Raw genomic sequence first — 17,104 nt, forward strand, 5'->3', positions numbered from 1 at the left:
CCCATGGCGGCATACAATCAAGTATAATATCTGCAAATACTTTCACATTAGGCATTAGTCAGGTTATAAAGAAGGATTGTAACAGATGGAATGAAGAATGGGAAAGAGGAAACAAAACCAAATGAAAACAAAAAAGGGCAGGTAGTTTGCTTCAATCTGGGTTCAATCACAGTTCTTTCTCTGGATGTAAACATCTCTCTCCATCATGAGTCTTTTGGGTTTGACTTAGGTCTCTGGATTGCTGAGAAGAGTCCAGTTTATCAAAGTTGGTCGTCACACATACGTTGTGTCTGTAATTGTGTACAAATTCCTCTTGGCTCTACTCTTCTCACTCAGCATCAGTTCGTATAAGCCTCTCCAGGTAAATATGAAGTTCATCTGCTCCTCATTTCTTATTGCACAATAGTATTCCATAACATGCATATACCACAACTTGTTCAGCCATTCCCCAATTGATGGGCATCCTCTTAATTTCCAATTCTTTGCCACCACAAAAAGCGCTGCTATAAATATTTTTGTACATATGGGTCTTCCTCCCACTTCTATGATCTCTTTGGGATACAACCCTAGAAGTGGAACTTTTGAGCTCATCTAGGAGAGCTTTCTGTGTGGGACCCATTCCCTGTTGATGTTTCAGCTGTGGGTGTGGAGTCCACATTGTCTCCCTCTGAGTTTGGTTCCTCCCTCTGAGGACTCCAGAGTCTTTGTAGTCTGCTTTCTACCCATTTTGAGGCAGGGCCCTAGCCACACCTTTCCTCTAGGGTTCTGAAGCCTTTACGGTAGAGGGTTTTGCCCTGGGGCAGTAGTTACTGTATTTTCAGGGTCAGAGGTGGGGGTTGGAGCGGGCCGGGTTCATTCTGCCATCCTGGTCCGTGGAGGTCCTGATAGGGGCTTTTTTTTTTAAATTTCTGGGCTATGGAGTGATAGTCCCAGGAGTATTTGCTGTCCTGAACAGGGGCCCTGCACTTGGTTCTTACATTGCTCTTTCCAGTCCTAGCCCTTTGGTGATGAAGTGGCCCTTGTGGTTGGTGGGATGACTTGCTACCCCGGCCCCCCCCAGTTGATCAGGCCTTCTCCCGGGCCTGCCTCAGTGTGACTGCTGCTGCCTTCCCGGCCTGCCTCTACCCAACCTTATTCTTAAAGATAATCAGCTTTTACATCCTAATCCAAAAGACAGGTGCCGCCCTACCACACCCCATTCTCACCATCCTATTCAGCTCACCTAGAATCCTGTTCAGCTCACCTAGAATCCCTTAGAGTTAGAAAAACGGAAACTTCTCACTTAGCCCATGTATAAAATAGGAATAATAACTTAGATAAATTTCACACAGTTGTGAGGTTCAAATGAAATCATGTAAAGTGTGTTTATACCTGAAAGTACTAAGTTACCTAACTTCTTAAATGTTTTATATGTTACCAATTAAAACCTCTTGTGTCTTGGATGCATGGAATATGCCATCCAGACTAACAAATAACCAGGTGCAAATTGTATTCTTAATTTAGTGTATACTTGAGTGAGAGTAGGAGAGAACATAGGGAAGAATGAGATGCATTCATCTGTGATAAAATGGTGAGTATAAGGTGCAGTTCCTTTAATGAACTCTTCTATAATAAACCCTTATTTTGCAATTATAAAAGAGCTGAAATAAATCTGCTTTGTGACTCGAGGAGAAACATTTTATAACTCAAATTTTATTTCAAATATATTTTTTGGAATATTTTTCTTAAAACTATAATGTGGATGTATCGGCAATTAAATATTAAGATGAGAAATCTCAGATTTTCTAACTGAAGTGATGCCATCTTAAATATTGGAATTACAATCCTTTGAAGTTGGAGAAATTTGATGTGTTAATTAGCTTTACATCCTAATTAGGACTTTGGCCATATCAGTTATGGAACTTCCTTGGACTAAATGATGTTTAAATACAAATGAGAACTGTCAGTAGGGGCTGAGGAGGGATAGTTGCCTAGGGTACAACATGTAGGAGTACTCAATGAGGAATATTTTTAATATTATACTTATACTATAACTGGTATAGGGTTATTTATTTTGTGCTCTATAAGATCTTGTGTTAGAGCAGCACTTCTTGAAGAAGTGGGGTCCAGGAACCCCTGGATGTTCCTTAAGGTCAAGAGATCACAGCTATTTGAAAAATAATAGCTTTAATGTCTAATATGATAGGAATAGCTATAAACCCCTAATAAATAAACCTAATAAAAATTAACAAAATTTTTTAGAGAGATCTCAATTTTTAAGAGTCTAAAAAGGTCTTGAGACCAAAAAGTAAGGGCTGAGGTGTTGTGAATATCTCCCTCTTTCCTTCCCACTCAAAAGAGCAGTGATGGCAACCTTAACAGGAACTCATAGCAGTGATGACTTTCATAAGACCTGAGAGAGGAGCTGAAGTTGTTCCTGAGCCCCAAACTACCAGCTAGAGGAGGGGAGACTTTGAATTCACTGGGCAATGTGACCTAACATTCTTACCGTGAAGGGAGATTTCCCAAGTGGCACCAGTTTTGGTAGTTGTTTTATTTGGAGCTCCAAGTTCAAGAGTTGTTGAGTCTGAAAGCTCTTACTTCCAAAGAATCCTGGTGTATGTGCACAGGTCTGAGGATAAGGGAGGACTTGGGGAGACCATGTAGAACTCTGGGAAAGAGGGATTCATCAGAGTGATGAAATTCTTCCCTGAAGGCAACCTCAAGTTCTGGGGTAATTCAGAGGTCATTTGAGTGCTTTAAATGTCCATACTTGTTAACAACAGGCTCTTGTAAGTGCTTTTGTAGTCTTACACATTTTGTATGGACGGCCCCATACCTATGATTCATTTACATTGAAAGTATGTGTGGAACTTGGGGTCATTCACATTTGAGGAAACCTAAACATCTACAACCTGTATCTAAACTTTATTTTGAAAAAAAAAATTCCTGGATTATGTTTGGTGGAGGACAAAGAGTAGAGTCAAAGAGAGAAACTGATCGTTTCAGATCAGGTCCCTTGTATTAGACTGGTATTATATGAGGCTAGAGTCCTTTGGATGTTTCTAAGCCAAAGGTTACAGATGGATCTGTGATTTTGCGGATGCAATTTTAGTGCCTGGAGCTTAATAGATCTTTAATAAGGCTTACTGATTGATTACTTCTTTTATGAAGGCTATTGTAACTTCCCTCTCATTACTTATCCATGTCGTACTATAAATCCTCCCCAGGAGGTCCATCTAACATGAATCTCCCTCTACTTCTCTTGACATAGCATAGATTCCAGTAGAACAAAGAATTGTTCTTTGGTTATTCTTTGCTTTTGTCATGTGATATCAGCACTATCCTGCATATAGTACAATGTATTACTCAAAGTTGGAGGGTTTAAACAGTATTTTCACTAAAATATTCCAACACTTTCAGGGAGAAGCAATTCTTCAGGCAGTTTAAAATCAGTCTAGAGGATAAAAATAAATAAAATTCAAGGGCAAGAAGGTTGGTAAAGCAGTCAACAAAGAAATTGTTGGGAGGTCACAGAAGGCCCCTGATAAAGTCTCAAAGATTTTTATACTCATTTTTCCCAAAGGTCCCACAGATGGACCCCAGATAACTCCACCTGGAGGCAGTGTTAATTCCCCCTTTAAGACAGCAAGCAATTTGATATAGGTTATACATGTACATATATACACAATACATATTAAAACTTATGACACATTTTCTAATATGTTAAGATTTTTTTCACATTTATATATTTAATTGAAAACTACTAAGTTTTGTGTAAACATAGTTCATTTCATAAATGTACATTATTTCTTCCTTTTAAGCATGTAATTTTTCTTTAAAACCTCTAAGTATTCCTGAGTTGCTTGGGAAACAGGATCCTGATTCAGATTTGGCATTCTTGAGGATTCATCAGTCAATCCAGCTGGGGGAAAAAGGAAGAAGAAAAAAAATTTACATTACACACACACACACACACACTCACACACACATGTATGTATGTGTGTAATTTTCAATTTCATTTGGGAGTCAGAAAGACCTGAGTTCAAATGTGGCCTCACACATTTATTAGCTATATAACCCATGGCAAACCACTTAACCCTGTTTGCCTCAGTTTCCTCATCTGAAAAATGAACTGGAGAAGGAAATGGCAAATGACTCCAGTATCTTTGCCAAGAGCAAATGGGGTCACAGAGTTGGACATGACTAAAATGTTTGAACAATAACAAACCTTGGGTAACTTACTTAACCTGTCTGGGCCTCAGTTCCTTATCAGTAAAATAAGGGGGTTGAACTAGATCAGGGGTCCATAGACCCCCAAGGGATCTGTGGATAGATTTGGCAGGTTCCATAAACTTTGATGGGAAAAGCATTATGCTTATGTATTCACTGACCTTTTGTTTTCTTAGTGTTTTATTCAGTTAAAAATGTTACTCTCAGAGGTCTATAGGCTTTATTAGACTTTCAGATGGGTCCATCATACCAAAAAGATTAAGAACTTCTAGACCAGATGACCTTTGAAGGCTTTCCAGATCTATTTTCACAGTGTCTTAAGTTCTATTCAACTTGTTCCTTTGTTAAAATACTTTGAATTATTTCTTCCCATACTGCTTTGTACCTTTCTAATTATATTTTATATGCTAATTTAGGATTCTATGTAGATGATTTTTTTTTCCCCTAAAAGACTGTTTGATCCTGGAGGACAAGGAGAACATATCTTACTTAGCTATCTCTTACAGTGAGAGACAGAGTGCCTCTCACAAAAAAGGTAAGCAATAAATATTTGCTGAATGACTACCTGGAATGAAGAGAAAGTTTGGCATACAAGGGATGTTTCTGTGCATGCATATGTGTGCACATCTTCATGTGTCTGTGCATGTTTGCATAAATACTTGGCTGAGAACCATGATTTCATCACCTTAGGAAACCCCTGATGTGGAAATTTCTTCTAGGAAGTATTTAACTCAAGAGTTGGCAAACTATGGCAAGCTGGCTAAATACTGACCATCCATGGTATTATTTGGCTAGAGAGTTAAGAATGCTTTTACAATAAATACACTAAGACTTTATTTATAATTGTAAAAATCATTCTTAGCTTGTAGTATAAAAATAAGCAGTAGCCAGATTTGACTTTCAAGTAGTGTGTCCAACTCTGACTAGTCTTAAGAAAATACAAGCATAGCAAAATTGCAATTTGAATGAACCTAGGTTTTGTGATTAGAGACTTCACAAAAAAAAGCATTATTATAAAACTTGCAAGACAAATGATATATTTGATTCATTTAATTAAAAACAAAAAGTTTTAAGTGCACTGTAATTTTAAATAACAAAATACAATTTACAAATTTTATGACACTGTTACAGATATATTAAAATTCAAATACTGATAGTAGAAATAACAGCAATATATCAAAATAATTCTATCTACATTTACTAAATGCTTAGGTCTACATACAAGGATATTAAATAGAAAACACAGTACACCCTTCAAAGACAGGTAACTAAAGTATCAAAGCCAATTTAGTGGTTTCTAGAGTCCCTGTAATAACTAACAATTTAGGGAGCAGTGTTACAAATATAAAGAAACAAAGTTTTTAATAAAGAACTATACAAATATATTTACAGGTACATATATACACAATACATATTAAAACTTATGACACATTTTCTAATATGTTAAGATTTTTTTCACATTTATGTATTTAATTGAAAACTATTAAGTTTTGTGTAAACGTAGTTCATTTCATAAATGAACATTATTTCTTCTTTTAAAGCATGTAATTTTTCTTTAAAACCTCTAAGTATTCCTGAGTTGCTTGGGAAACAGGATCCTGATTCAGATTTGGCATTCTTGAGGATTCATCAGTCAATCCAGCTGGGGGAAAAAGGAAGAAGAAAAAAAATTTACATTGCATACACACACACACCCACTCACACATACGTATGTATGTGTGTAATTTTTAAATTTCACTTGGGACTCATGATTCATCATGTTAAGCAATTCTGGGTGGGAAAAGCAAAATGGTCATTGTTTCAAATTAAGTCTTAGAGTTTCCTGAGTACTTTGAAGTTAAGTGACTTGCCCATGGTCTCATGGGCTGGATGTGTCATAAGGAGGATTTGAACTCAAGTTTTCCTGGAAGTGACCTACCATACAGGCTTGTTTTGAAGCTCAAATCAGATAATGTATGCAAAATGCTTTGTGAAATTTAAAGTGCAATATAAATGTAAGTTGCTATTATTAAACATAAGATGTATGTTGATTTTAGAGTAACTCATCAAACAGTTCATATTTCTTTTCTATCCTCTGCAGAAGAAGTTGGTATATAAGCTGCAATTATAATTATGTTCATGGTAATCTGTTTACTTATGTTCATGCTGAACCCTATTTCCTATTTAATTATGTTTATTTTTGCCTGTGGGCTCACAATGAACCAACCACGCTAATTATTTGATTTGCCTATTTGAGAAAAATGTGAACCATGATTCCCTTTAGCTGCAACTTTTTTTCTATTTTTGTTAAATTGATAGCAAGAGTGTCAATATGAATATTACTTTGTTCTTTCAGTACTGTTGGTCACTGGGCAAAGACTGTAAATTAAGATTCTAACATTAACCGTTAAACTGATATTTGCAGATGGTTTTTGAATTATGGGATTCTTAGTATCTTTTGCCCCCTTTCCCAGCACTTCTGAAATCACTGTGGAATCACAGAATTAAACAGAATAATAAAATAATTAACAATTAAACAGAATAACAGAATTTCAGACTTAGATATGACTTCAATGGCTCTCTGGTCCAAACAGTTAGTTGCTGACTAGCTTCATATCTGAAGATTAGAAACAGCTACAAAGGGCTGAGGATGAATTATCCTTCTGTTTCATGGGATGCCATGGCCAAAGACTTCATTACCTTCTGACCAGTCTTCTGGATCCTCTGTAAGTGGACAGGTTGGTCTTCTGGAAACAGAGACAGTCTATCTTTGGGCTTGTGCTACCTTTCTAGCTATTAGAAAAACCTGCTAGGGGCGGCTAGGTGGCGAAGTGAATAGAGCACCGGCCCTGGAGTCAGGAGGACCTGGGTTCGGATCCGGCCTCAGACACAACACAAAAACTAGCCATGTGACCTTGGGCAAGTCACTTAACCCCAATTGCCCTCCAAAAAGAAAAAAAAAACCTGCTAAATCTTCCACTTCACTTGCACAGAAGAATCCATGGTTACTCCAAAGTGATGAAGAGGAAGAAGGTGGAACTGAAACTGTACCTTTGTGGGAGTTTTCCAACATATATAAAAATCAGGTATAGCATCAAATTATAGCTTTTTATTTATGAACAATGTGAACATACCTTCATCAAGTTCCCTGGCTATATTTTTTTTCAACTCCTTCTGCATCTGAAATAACATTAAAAACCATTCAGAACGATGACATAATACACAGAACTCAAAAAATCTTAAAAAAAAACTGCAGACATCCAAAGAAATTACTTTTATTAGTAATTTAAGTTTATTCTCTGACACTGGTCTAGTCTGACTTTAGTTGTTCAACAGAAAATTTATTGATCTAATAAAATAATACTATAATTATAAGAATCAAGAACTTATCACAATTATATACAAAGAAATTTGTGAACTTTGTTAGCATAGAAGTCATGTCTCAGGTTTTGTATATATTTTTCTTCTACTCTAAGCAAATCTTACCCTTTTTATTTCCATTTTTAACAATATAACATTTTCCTTTAAAATAAAATAAACTTCATATCCTATACTTTAAAACAATTAATTTCAAATACCAATATTTTACTTCATTAAGCTACAGACAGCCTAAACAAAAAATGAACATAAATTTACAGTAAGCAAAACAGAAAATAAAATGCCTGGAAATGATTAAATATAATACGAAAATTTCAAGGATGGGCAAACAGTATTAAATGAAGACAGCTCCTACATTTTCTGTTACAATTGGAATATTTCTTAATCCAGAGAGAAATTTATTTCATTTGATTTTCTAAATCCATGCTTTGTGGTTATGTAGATTTTAGTAACAAAGCTAAGATAATACTGTTTCCTACTGTATGTAACTTGTAAACAAAGAAGGAAAGAGAGACTGGTGTAGTCCTTTAATTTTTATAACAAATTTGTAGAGGTGGGAAGAGAAGATGAAACAGGAAAGCACTCCTAATAACAATTAAAATTGTATAGTTTCCTTTTCAGAAGACAGATGAAATAGGATAGTCTAGACAGGAGGTAAATGTTGCAAGAAAAACACATAAGGCATGTGGGGAAAGCATCACCAAAATACAATAAATATCCTTATATATAATGTTCCTATTTACATTTAAATTCAAGTAAAGATATTTCTCACCAAATTTATAATAGTAAATGCACAAAAGAGAACCCAGCAAAGAACTGCACAAATTGTCTGTTATTTTTCATGAGGACGATATTGGAAACTTCTTTTTCCTGACGGTAAACTTTGAGATAAGAGAGGGGAGAGTTTGGATCTGTTTCCCAGGTTCTGAGTTCGATCTTTAAACATTTCTTTGATAGCATCATTCCTAGAAGAGGTCTTAGGTAATGGAAAAACTTGACATTGGTCTAAACCTTTAGCTAAAAGATTTTAAGTGGCACGTTAATAAAGATAAGCTATGAAAAGAAAATAAAGCTGATATATTTTTTAAGGGAGGATAAATTTCCTTTATCATTTATAAAAAGCTCTTTTCATATGTTTATCATATATGGTAAATATCTCTGTGTTTCTCTCTATATGAAATATATAGACACACATATATATGTATAATATGTAGAGAGTGAGATTAGGAGGAGCCTTCTTAACACAGTTGAGAGATAAAGGTTTCATTCTGGATTTGAAGATTTCTAATATATACGGAGTAAACTTGCCCGATGAGACTGTGTTTAGCATTTTGGTCACATCTTCTTGGTAGGTTATGGTATTTGCTTTAGGTGCCATAACTGACACCATAATGAGGAAGCCCAAGTTCATGGTTCAGATTCACACTAGCCAGGTTTCAACCAATCATCAATGTGGTATCAATAAGCCACTAAATAGTCAGGAAAAAGACATACTCTACTTTACAGATATGAGCAATATCCCAAATATGGTGTCAGTGGGCATATTCACACTTTCTTTGGGGGCACAGTTTCAAAGTCAGAACAAAGGTCTAAATCTAATTCTTTAAGGTAAATAAGACTCTTCTGGTGATCTCTCTCTTTCCTTCTCTGTGTATACATATATATATGTATGTTTATAATACATATATGTGTGTAAATATGCATGCATGCATGCATGTATGTATGTATGTTCAAAGGCATTTGGTACACAGAGAATGAGATTTGAACTCAGGTCTTCCTGCCTCCGAGTCTAGCAATAATATATTCTTTCCCCACTTATATATACATATATCCATGTATATATTGTATATTTACAATTCAAGACCTTATGTTGGTTTAATCAGAAAAAGACTTCAATGAAAGAAACTTGTGACAACTGTAGTTTTTTATTGTTTGCTATAATAAGTATAATGATAAGACTCCAATATGAGATCACTTAGGCTAAGGCCCATAAATTATACAGGCAAATACAGTCAAGGTTGTACTTTACTACTCTTCTGACCCTGGGTAAACAGATTCTGCTCACAGCTTCTGACTGGAAAATACTCTGGGCCATGTGCAGCAGTCTGAGTTACTTTCTTTTGCTGCCTCAGAAAGTCAACTCAGATCTTCTTCTAATTTCTGGTCCCAACAAAGCAACTCCCCCTACCTGAGCCTCACTCAAGCCTGGTATCAATAAGTGGCCCCAATAACTTTACCCCATCTAGGTCTTATTTAGGAATGCCTCCTCCCACATTTGGCACTGATCACCTCTTCTCCACCAAGACCATTTTTAGGGTATCTAACTCCCCCCTTTTACCCCAGCTCTGACATCTCCCTCCCTTGTGATCTGGGAGTGTTTCTTGCCCCTTAGGGATGAACCTCTGTCTCCCTCTATTGCCATAGAAGGTATTTGTGTGTATGGTTTGTTTCCCCAGGTTTGCTGTGCTGCACAGTAATAAAGCTGCTCTTTATATCAGCTTCCTGAGTCCCAATTTCCTGTAAGGCGTCAAACTCAGGTCATCATTTTAACTAGAGCTGTGATACCAAATAAAACAAAACTTCACCACATATAAACTATTTGTAGATACTGAAATAGAAATTTTTTTAAACATTTTTTTGGAAAGGTAATTGGGGTTAAGTGACTTGCCCAAGGTCACACGGCTATTTTTTTGTGTGTTAAGTGTCTGAGCCGAGATCCGAACCCAGGTCCTCCTGACTCCAGGGCTGGTGCTCTATTCACTGTGCCACCTTTCTGCCCGAAATAGAAATATTTTAAAAAAAGAAACAGGTAAATATCAAAAGTCTATAAATAAAAAGGCTTTCTTTTATTACTACAAATATATAAAGTACTTTGCAACTTGATAGCTATATAACCTTCAGCAAGCCTAATCTATGAGCCAGTTTTCTCATATGGAAAATGGGAATAAAAACCTACACTAATACCTCAGAGGATATTATTAAGATTAATACAAGATAATATATGTCAAATATTTTGCTGACTATAAAGTGCTACCTCTTTCTCCAAGACAATTCACATGACTTCAGTTTCAGACTTGATAAATTATCCTATTGACAACTTGACCATTCTTGATCTATTATTATGATATTGTTCAATAAGGCTGGCAGTATGCCAGGGTAGAGTAGATCATAACCCATCTGTCTTATTTGGAGAAGGCTTTCTATTACTGGAAACGTTTCCTTTTCCCAAATAGCTTCCCTACTAGACATTCACGGATATCTAAAATTTGGTTTCAGATTCATTCCTTTGGGTTATGGTAAACATATATAAACCTGGGAGGGAGTATATATTAAATCAAGAAGCCTTGAACACTTAACATGAATTAGATTATTAAATACTTTACAATATGAAAGGGCTGAGAGCATCTCTCTTTTGGGCATGAGATAATACATAGCAGCTAATTCTAATAGGAGAAACAATGTGGTGTGGTAGAAAGAATACTGGATTCGGGAGTTAGGAGAGTCCTAGTTTAAACCCTGTAGCTGACCTCTCAAGTGCTTTCGGCTATTTTTGCTCACAGCCTCTCTGAATCTACAGCTATAGCTGATCTATGTCTATATCTGTGTAATGGAAATGTAAATTTTGTAAGATCTTCCCTGCCCCTAGGCTAAAGTGCACCTGGAGCCTGGGGGGGGGGGGGGTATGGAGGCTTGTTTTTCAGTAGATACTTTTTGATTGGCCAGTGGTCCAGAAGGTTGTTACATTCTCTGCGCCAGGAGAAGGCTAAAAAAAACCCCGTGATTTGAGGCTTTGTTTTGGGGCTCACTTTGAGAAGTGTTGTGTGATTTGATCAGATGAGATTCTGGGAAGCCGTTGTTGAGAGAGGGTCCCCCCTGTTGCTTTGAAAAACCCAGATGTTGATTTGGTATGGATGTAATGGTTGGACAGTTTGGAAACCTGTCCACTCTGAAGTTCGGGGTGTTGACCTTTTTCCCCTGAACTAGGTAAACGATATATATTTGACTGATTAAAATAAGCTTGTTAACCCATTTTGAGTTGCTTTCCTTTAACAAAGCAGATCTAAGAACCTGTGTTGGCAGCCACCCTGGGGACGCTGGGGTGCTTGCTGCTACAATCTGTTCTACAATCTGTAAAATTCCAGACAATAGTCACTTAGCCCCTTTCACCTTCAGTAACCCCATCTATTAAAAATTTTTTATAATAATAGCACTTTATAGGGTAGATGTGGGAATCAAGTGAGTAAATGTGTAAAGTGTAAAAGTGTAATGCATTTTGTAAACTTTAAATTGCTACATAACTGTCAGCTAAAAATAATAGCAACACCCTTGTTGTTACTGTTATTATTAGAATAAATATAAAGGTCCAGGGCAGGTATCTGTAAGGTATCTAATAGTGAAGCTGTGAGTGGCTAGTACCAGTATGATGGTCCCAGGGTATTCAGGGAAAGGGGAGCATGCAAAAAGGGAAATGTATAAGAAAGGGAAATAGGAAGGTACCATTTACAAACCAATCTGGCATAGGGATATCTCTATTTTTTTGGGAGAAGTTAGAACATAGTCTTTGTCTGAAATTCTATAACTTTCTGAATCTGATTCTGACTTTTTCCACTAACTCAAAATCTGTTATTAGTAAAGCTATTGTTGTTATTCTTTTTCTTAGCACATACTCTGAAGAATATGGGGCTTTGGTTATTTATGATTAAATATTATGAAAAACTGAATTTCTAAAAAAAATGGTTATCATTGACAAATTTTCTGGAAACAACTACCTCTCAGAAAGTTTCATAAGACCACAGTTCTTTAAATAAACTATACATGGGAGAATGGACTTCATCAACGACTCTTTTCTAATATCTTTAGGATTATCACAGATATATTGGACAACTCATATAATCATCACTACACAGGGTCTTCTGAAGATCGTTTTAAAATGTAAAACATACTTAGCTTTTATATAGATCTACAAAGTAATTATAAAAATAGATGTGGAATGAGTATTTCCCTTAAAGCCATTTTAAACCTACATCCCAAAAGAATGCAGTAGCAAATTTATCCAGCATCACCATATGGTAACAGAGCTGGAAGGAAACTTTAAAGGTCAGCTAGTCTTACTCTCTCAATTTATAGATGAAAAAACTGAGACCAAGGTCAATCAATCAATCAATAAGAATGTACAGGTGCCCACTGTCTGCCAGGCACTAGGGGTTAGCAGTATAAATAAAACAAAAACAAAATTGAAATGATCCCTACTCACACAATATCTAGTACATAGTAAGCTAAGCACTTAATAAATATTTGCTGCTCAACAAGTTTATATTCTAATAGGAAAAAAATAAATACCTAAACAAGTACATACATAATATAAAGAGAACAAATACAAACACAGTAGACCCTCCCACATCACAGGCTTCAAGGGTGTGGTACCCTGGAGGTCTGGGAAATCTGTATGAATTTTGGCTCTCCCTTCATACCAGAGAAGAAGTCTGAGTTTTTTCTTTTTCTTCTATGGGCTGTGTTTACAGTACCTTATTGTATAATTTGGGTTAAGTATTTGGTCATAGGCTTTGTGTCATCATCTCTTGGCCTTTGAGTGTCATCTGTAGCTTCCACAAATTCCCCCAAAATTCCTATTTCATTTCTTATGCTGACCCTCAATTTATGGGAACCGTGATGTGGAAAGGTATGATGTGGAAGTGATAACTGTAGTTAAACTCAAGATACTGGTCCAAAGTTACACAGGTAATAAGTAGCAGAGACCTAATTTGGATACATTTTCAATATCAGGGAATTCCCTGGTCTGGCTTGGTGAATTTCCCAGATACTTCAGGACTATACTTCCAGATATTTTCAGACTTTGAAGATTAATACTCTACATTCCTTGATTTGGTATCTCCCAGTCACAACTCTAACCCTGAACTGGTCTACATCTTCAAAGGCATTTGATGCTCCAGGAAAAGGAAAGAAGGGACCTATGTGCACGGCTTTGTTTCGAACCATCCCCTAGGGTAGTACTTTGTAGGTACTCGCATGTGCTTGTATTTACTTAGATTTATAGTCAGGTGTTTTTTTTTTTGTTGTTGTTGTTGTTTTACCACAATGGAATCAAGCTCTTTAAGAGTAGAGACTGTTTTGCCCTTTTTTCTCCCCAGTGTAAGTACAGTGCCTGGTACAGAGTAGGTGCTTAATAAATGTTTCATAAGTGAATGCCAAAGAATGACCAACTGAGTTTAAGTACATAGGGGCCCTTTATCAGTATGTTGAGCACTGACAGATGAAATGAACTCTTAGGCTAACCCATAAAACAAAGAAAAAGTATAAATGGCTTTTAGTCCTTCTGAATGGTACCCCTCCTCCAAAAAAAGGGGAGATGGTGCTAAGAATCAATCTTAGATTTTAATCATTTTATGAACATTAACTTAAATGTGGGTAACTTAAATGTCCAGTGACATAAAAAAGTGCCAAATTATTGGAAGAAATATTTTAATATTCATATTGATGAGAGTGAAATAAGCTGAAGACAAAACAAAGTTGTAGTTAAACTGAAGGATGGCTTAGAAGAATTGATTACTGTTGCTTTCACTATGTGCCCAAAGGCAACATGAACCACTGTTCCACATGATATTTGGCAATATAGAAATGTTTACAGCATATAACAATGTTTATGATAAGTATCTATAAAAAGAAGACCATGATGATAATTATAGCCTCTGTGTCAAAATCTGTTGAAGAGAGCCAAGTAGAGACAATCTCTGAGGAGCAAAGTCAAAACTTATTTTGATGCTTAGTGACTTCAAAAAAAGATGGGAAATGGGAGGGGATTCCAGAAAGTATGCTGGAAAACATGGCCCATATTTGAGATATGAAAGAGGACAAAGGTTTTTAGATTACTTAGAATCTATGTCTGTCTGTATGTCTCTCCTGAATAGTTAGAAGGCAAGTACCAAACCCAAAACAACAAAACACTCAACCCAAAAATCACATAAAAAATTAAATTTGTTATTAAAAGACAGGAACTGACTGGTTTTGGGAATTATATTAGAATTAGCTGAGTGCAATCTAGATATTGACTAGTTTCTAAAAAGTAATAAAAATAAATATCAAGTCATAAGTGACAAAAATGAGAAGCTATTTTTGTTTACAACTTTGATCTGACCTTAACAGCAAGATGTTGATACCAAAAGATAAGAAATGGAAAAAAGCCAAGGTATTAAACTTTTGTGGGAAATGGTGATAATCAAGGTCAATTGATAAAAAAATAAAGAGGCACCTCAATGAAGAGGTCAAAAGAGTCAAAGAGCTACTTTAGTTAGCATACACTTAAATTCCCTATTAAAGCTAGGACACATGGAAGACAACTTGGTTTCGAATATACATTCATTTGTAAAACACTAAAGAAGACTCATACAACTGTGAAAAGGACAAACAAAATTATAATATTAGAAAATAAAACATATTTGTCAATATTTCTGCAACAAAAGAATTTTTATAACTATTCAGCCAAACCACCACAACTGAATTTTAACACCTTAATTCCCAATAACAGAATACAGAAATGACAATGAAGGATATGATGTCAGGAAGACTAGTTGAACCAGATCAAGTAGGAAGAAATCTTTCCTTGTGGAAATATAATTAAGAAAGTACTGAGGGGTCATTTTATAAGATTTTTCAGTAAAGAAGAAGATAACAGAAGACTGAGAAAATCACAGACAATATTCTTGTATTCAAAGAAGTCCACTGAAAGGACAATGATTACTACTGATCGATATGCATATTTTCTAAACTTTATAAAAATCTTTCTAAGAATGAAATACACGTATCACTGTATCCTTGATTGGGAGCTACTACATCAGTGAAATCACAGATCCAAGTCTACCTCGTCAAATCTCTGATGAGAGTTCAACTACTACTGAAGACTTCCTTCTCTTTTTTATGCCATTTATGGCATTTCTCATTAATACAAATTCTCTTATGTTCAGGAAGATGTCTTTTCCAGTCATTTCTTTCCCACATTCTTGATTTTTCATAGTTTCTCTCCACTAAGGTTTTTCAGGAGAGAAGTAAAGCATGGCCCATGCCTGAAGGCTTCTTCCCTTTCCTAATATTCCAAGCCTTGATCTACAGCATAAATTCCTGTATGTGGATGCTTTCCTACATTCACTGAATTAAGAAAAGGGAATAAACTTTCACAAATAATTTGCTACAGCAGGATACATCTCTATGAAAACAGGTGACTAAAAGATGTACATAATATAAAATCCCATGGCTTGCTGATTCAAAAATAGCATTTGATTCAGTAGACCAAAGCCCAGTCTTAATGGGAATCTTCCTCCAGTAAGTATTTATTAACTGTGTACTTTATGCCAGGCACTATGCTAAACACTGGTAACACAGAGAGAACTTAAAGGCAGTCTGTGTCCTCAAGGAACTCACACTCTAATGGAGTCTTTTATGCAAATGCTAACATCAAATTACTTTTCTTGATTAATGCAAAAACAAAAGCTGCAATGTGCTCTCAATGATCATTAGTTTCTTTTCAGCACAAACTCTCATCTTCTAGTGTTGCTGAATGCTTATGAATATTAGAACACCATAATCCATGAAAAATTAAAGTTATGGGTGACTGAAAAAGCAGGAGTGGGTGCCACTAGGTGCATGACATTTCCAATAAGGAATTATGAGCATAAGCTTTGCAATGTATTCAACAGAGGAGATAGATGCTCATAATAGGTGATGGCTGGTCATAGAACAAGAACAAGGGAGAGGTAATGGCATACATACCTGAAGGTGGCACTAGTGCCCACAAAATGTAAAAAGGCCTCAAAGAAGGCCTCCAGCTGTGACATCGTTCCTCAGAAGAGGATCTAAGGTAGAACACCGACAAGAGTTACACAGTGTGAGTAGGTGGGAATAAACCCATATTGATGAGACTGAAGATTTGCTGAAATATCTTTTAAGTGTTCAGCTTAAAAATTAACCATTTTGATAGAAATCTTTCTAAAATGTGTAATGTGGTCTTTTTCCTTGGTAAAAGCTCTTGAGCACAATTTAATGCTCCCTTGGTGATTATGAAGGTTAATTAGCTTGATGCAATGCTATAATAGACCCTCAGGATCTATTGAGGTATAGAGGGCTATTTGCTCCCAACACACTAAGCAGGCAACTGTTATGCTTTTTAAATGGGTATTTCTGCTATCTTCTCCTTTGCTGTCACGTCTAACTTTTAGTCAATAAGCTTTTCTTCTCAGTTCTACTATGCAATCCTCTGCAGTTTAGGAAAAATCAAATATTTCCAGGGTACTAGTTAATCACAGAATCCCCAAATGACAGAATATCAGAATTGAACAGCATCTCAGCAGCCTTTTAGTCTAACCTTTAATGCAAAAGGGATTCCTATTACAATATGTGGCAGCTAGGTGGCTCAATGGATAGAATGCAGAGCCTGGCATTAGGAAATCTCATCTTCCTGAGATTAATCTGGTCTCAGACATATATTAGCTATGTGACCCTGGGCAAGTCACATAACCCTCTCTGC

At 36.0% G+C, this 17,104-nt stretch overlaps 1 protein-coding gene across 4 annotated transcripts in view; it reads right to left on the reverse strand.

Moving 5' to 3' along the window:
* Positions 1-5,247: 5,247 nt before the first annotated feature.
* Positions 5,248-17,104, reverse strand: part of ANKRD26 (ankyrin repeat domain containing 26) — a 57,406-nt gene continuing 45,549 nt past the window's right edge. For all 4 annotated transcript variants that reach the window (XM_069107101.1, XM_069107102.1, XM_069107103.1 and 1 more), the window contains 2 exons: positions 7,326-7,371; positions 5,248-5,854 (listed from right to left, as the gene is read on the reverse strand). In XM_069107101.1, coding sequence (XP_068963202.1) covers positions 5,748-5,854; positions 7,326-7,371 — 153 coding nt within the window. In that variant the 3' untranslated portion in view covers positions 5,248-5,747. The remainder of the gene's footprint in view (positions 5,855-7,325; positions 7,372-17,104) is intronic.

This window comes from Petaurus breviceps, unplaced genomic scaffold (assembly GCF_028583685.1).
Source record: "Petaurus breviceps papuanus isolate PSGF00001 unplaced genomic scaffold, PetGlider_PUasm1.0 84, whole genome shotgun sequence".
NCBI lineage: Eukaryota > Metazoa > Chordata > Mammalia > Diprotodontia > Petauridae > Petaurus > Petaurus breviceps.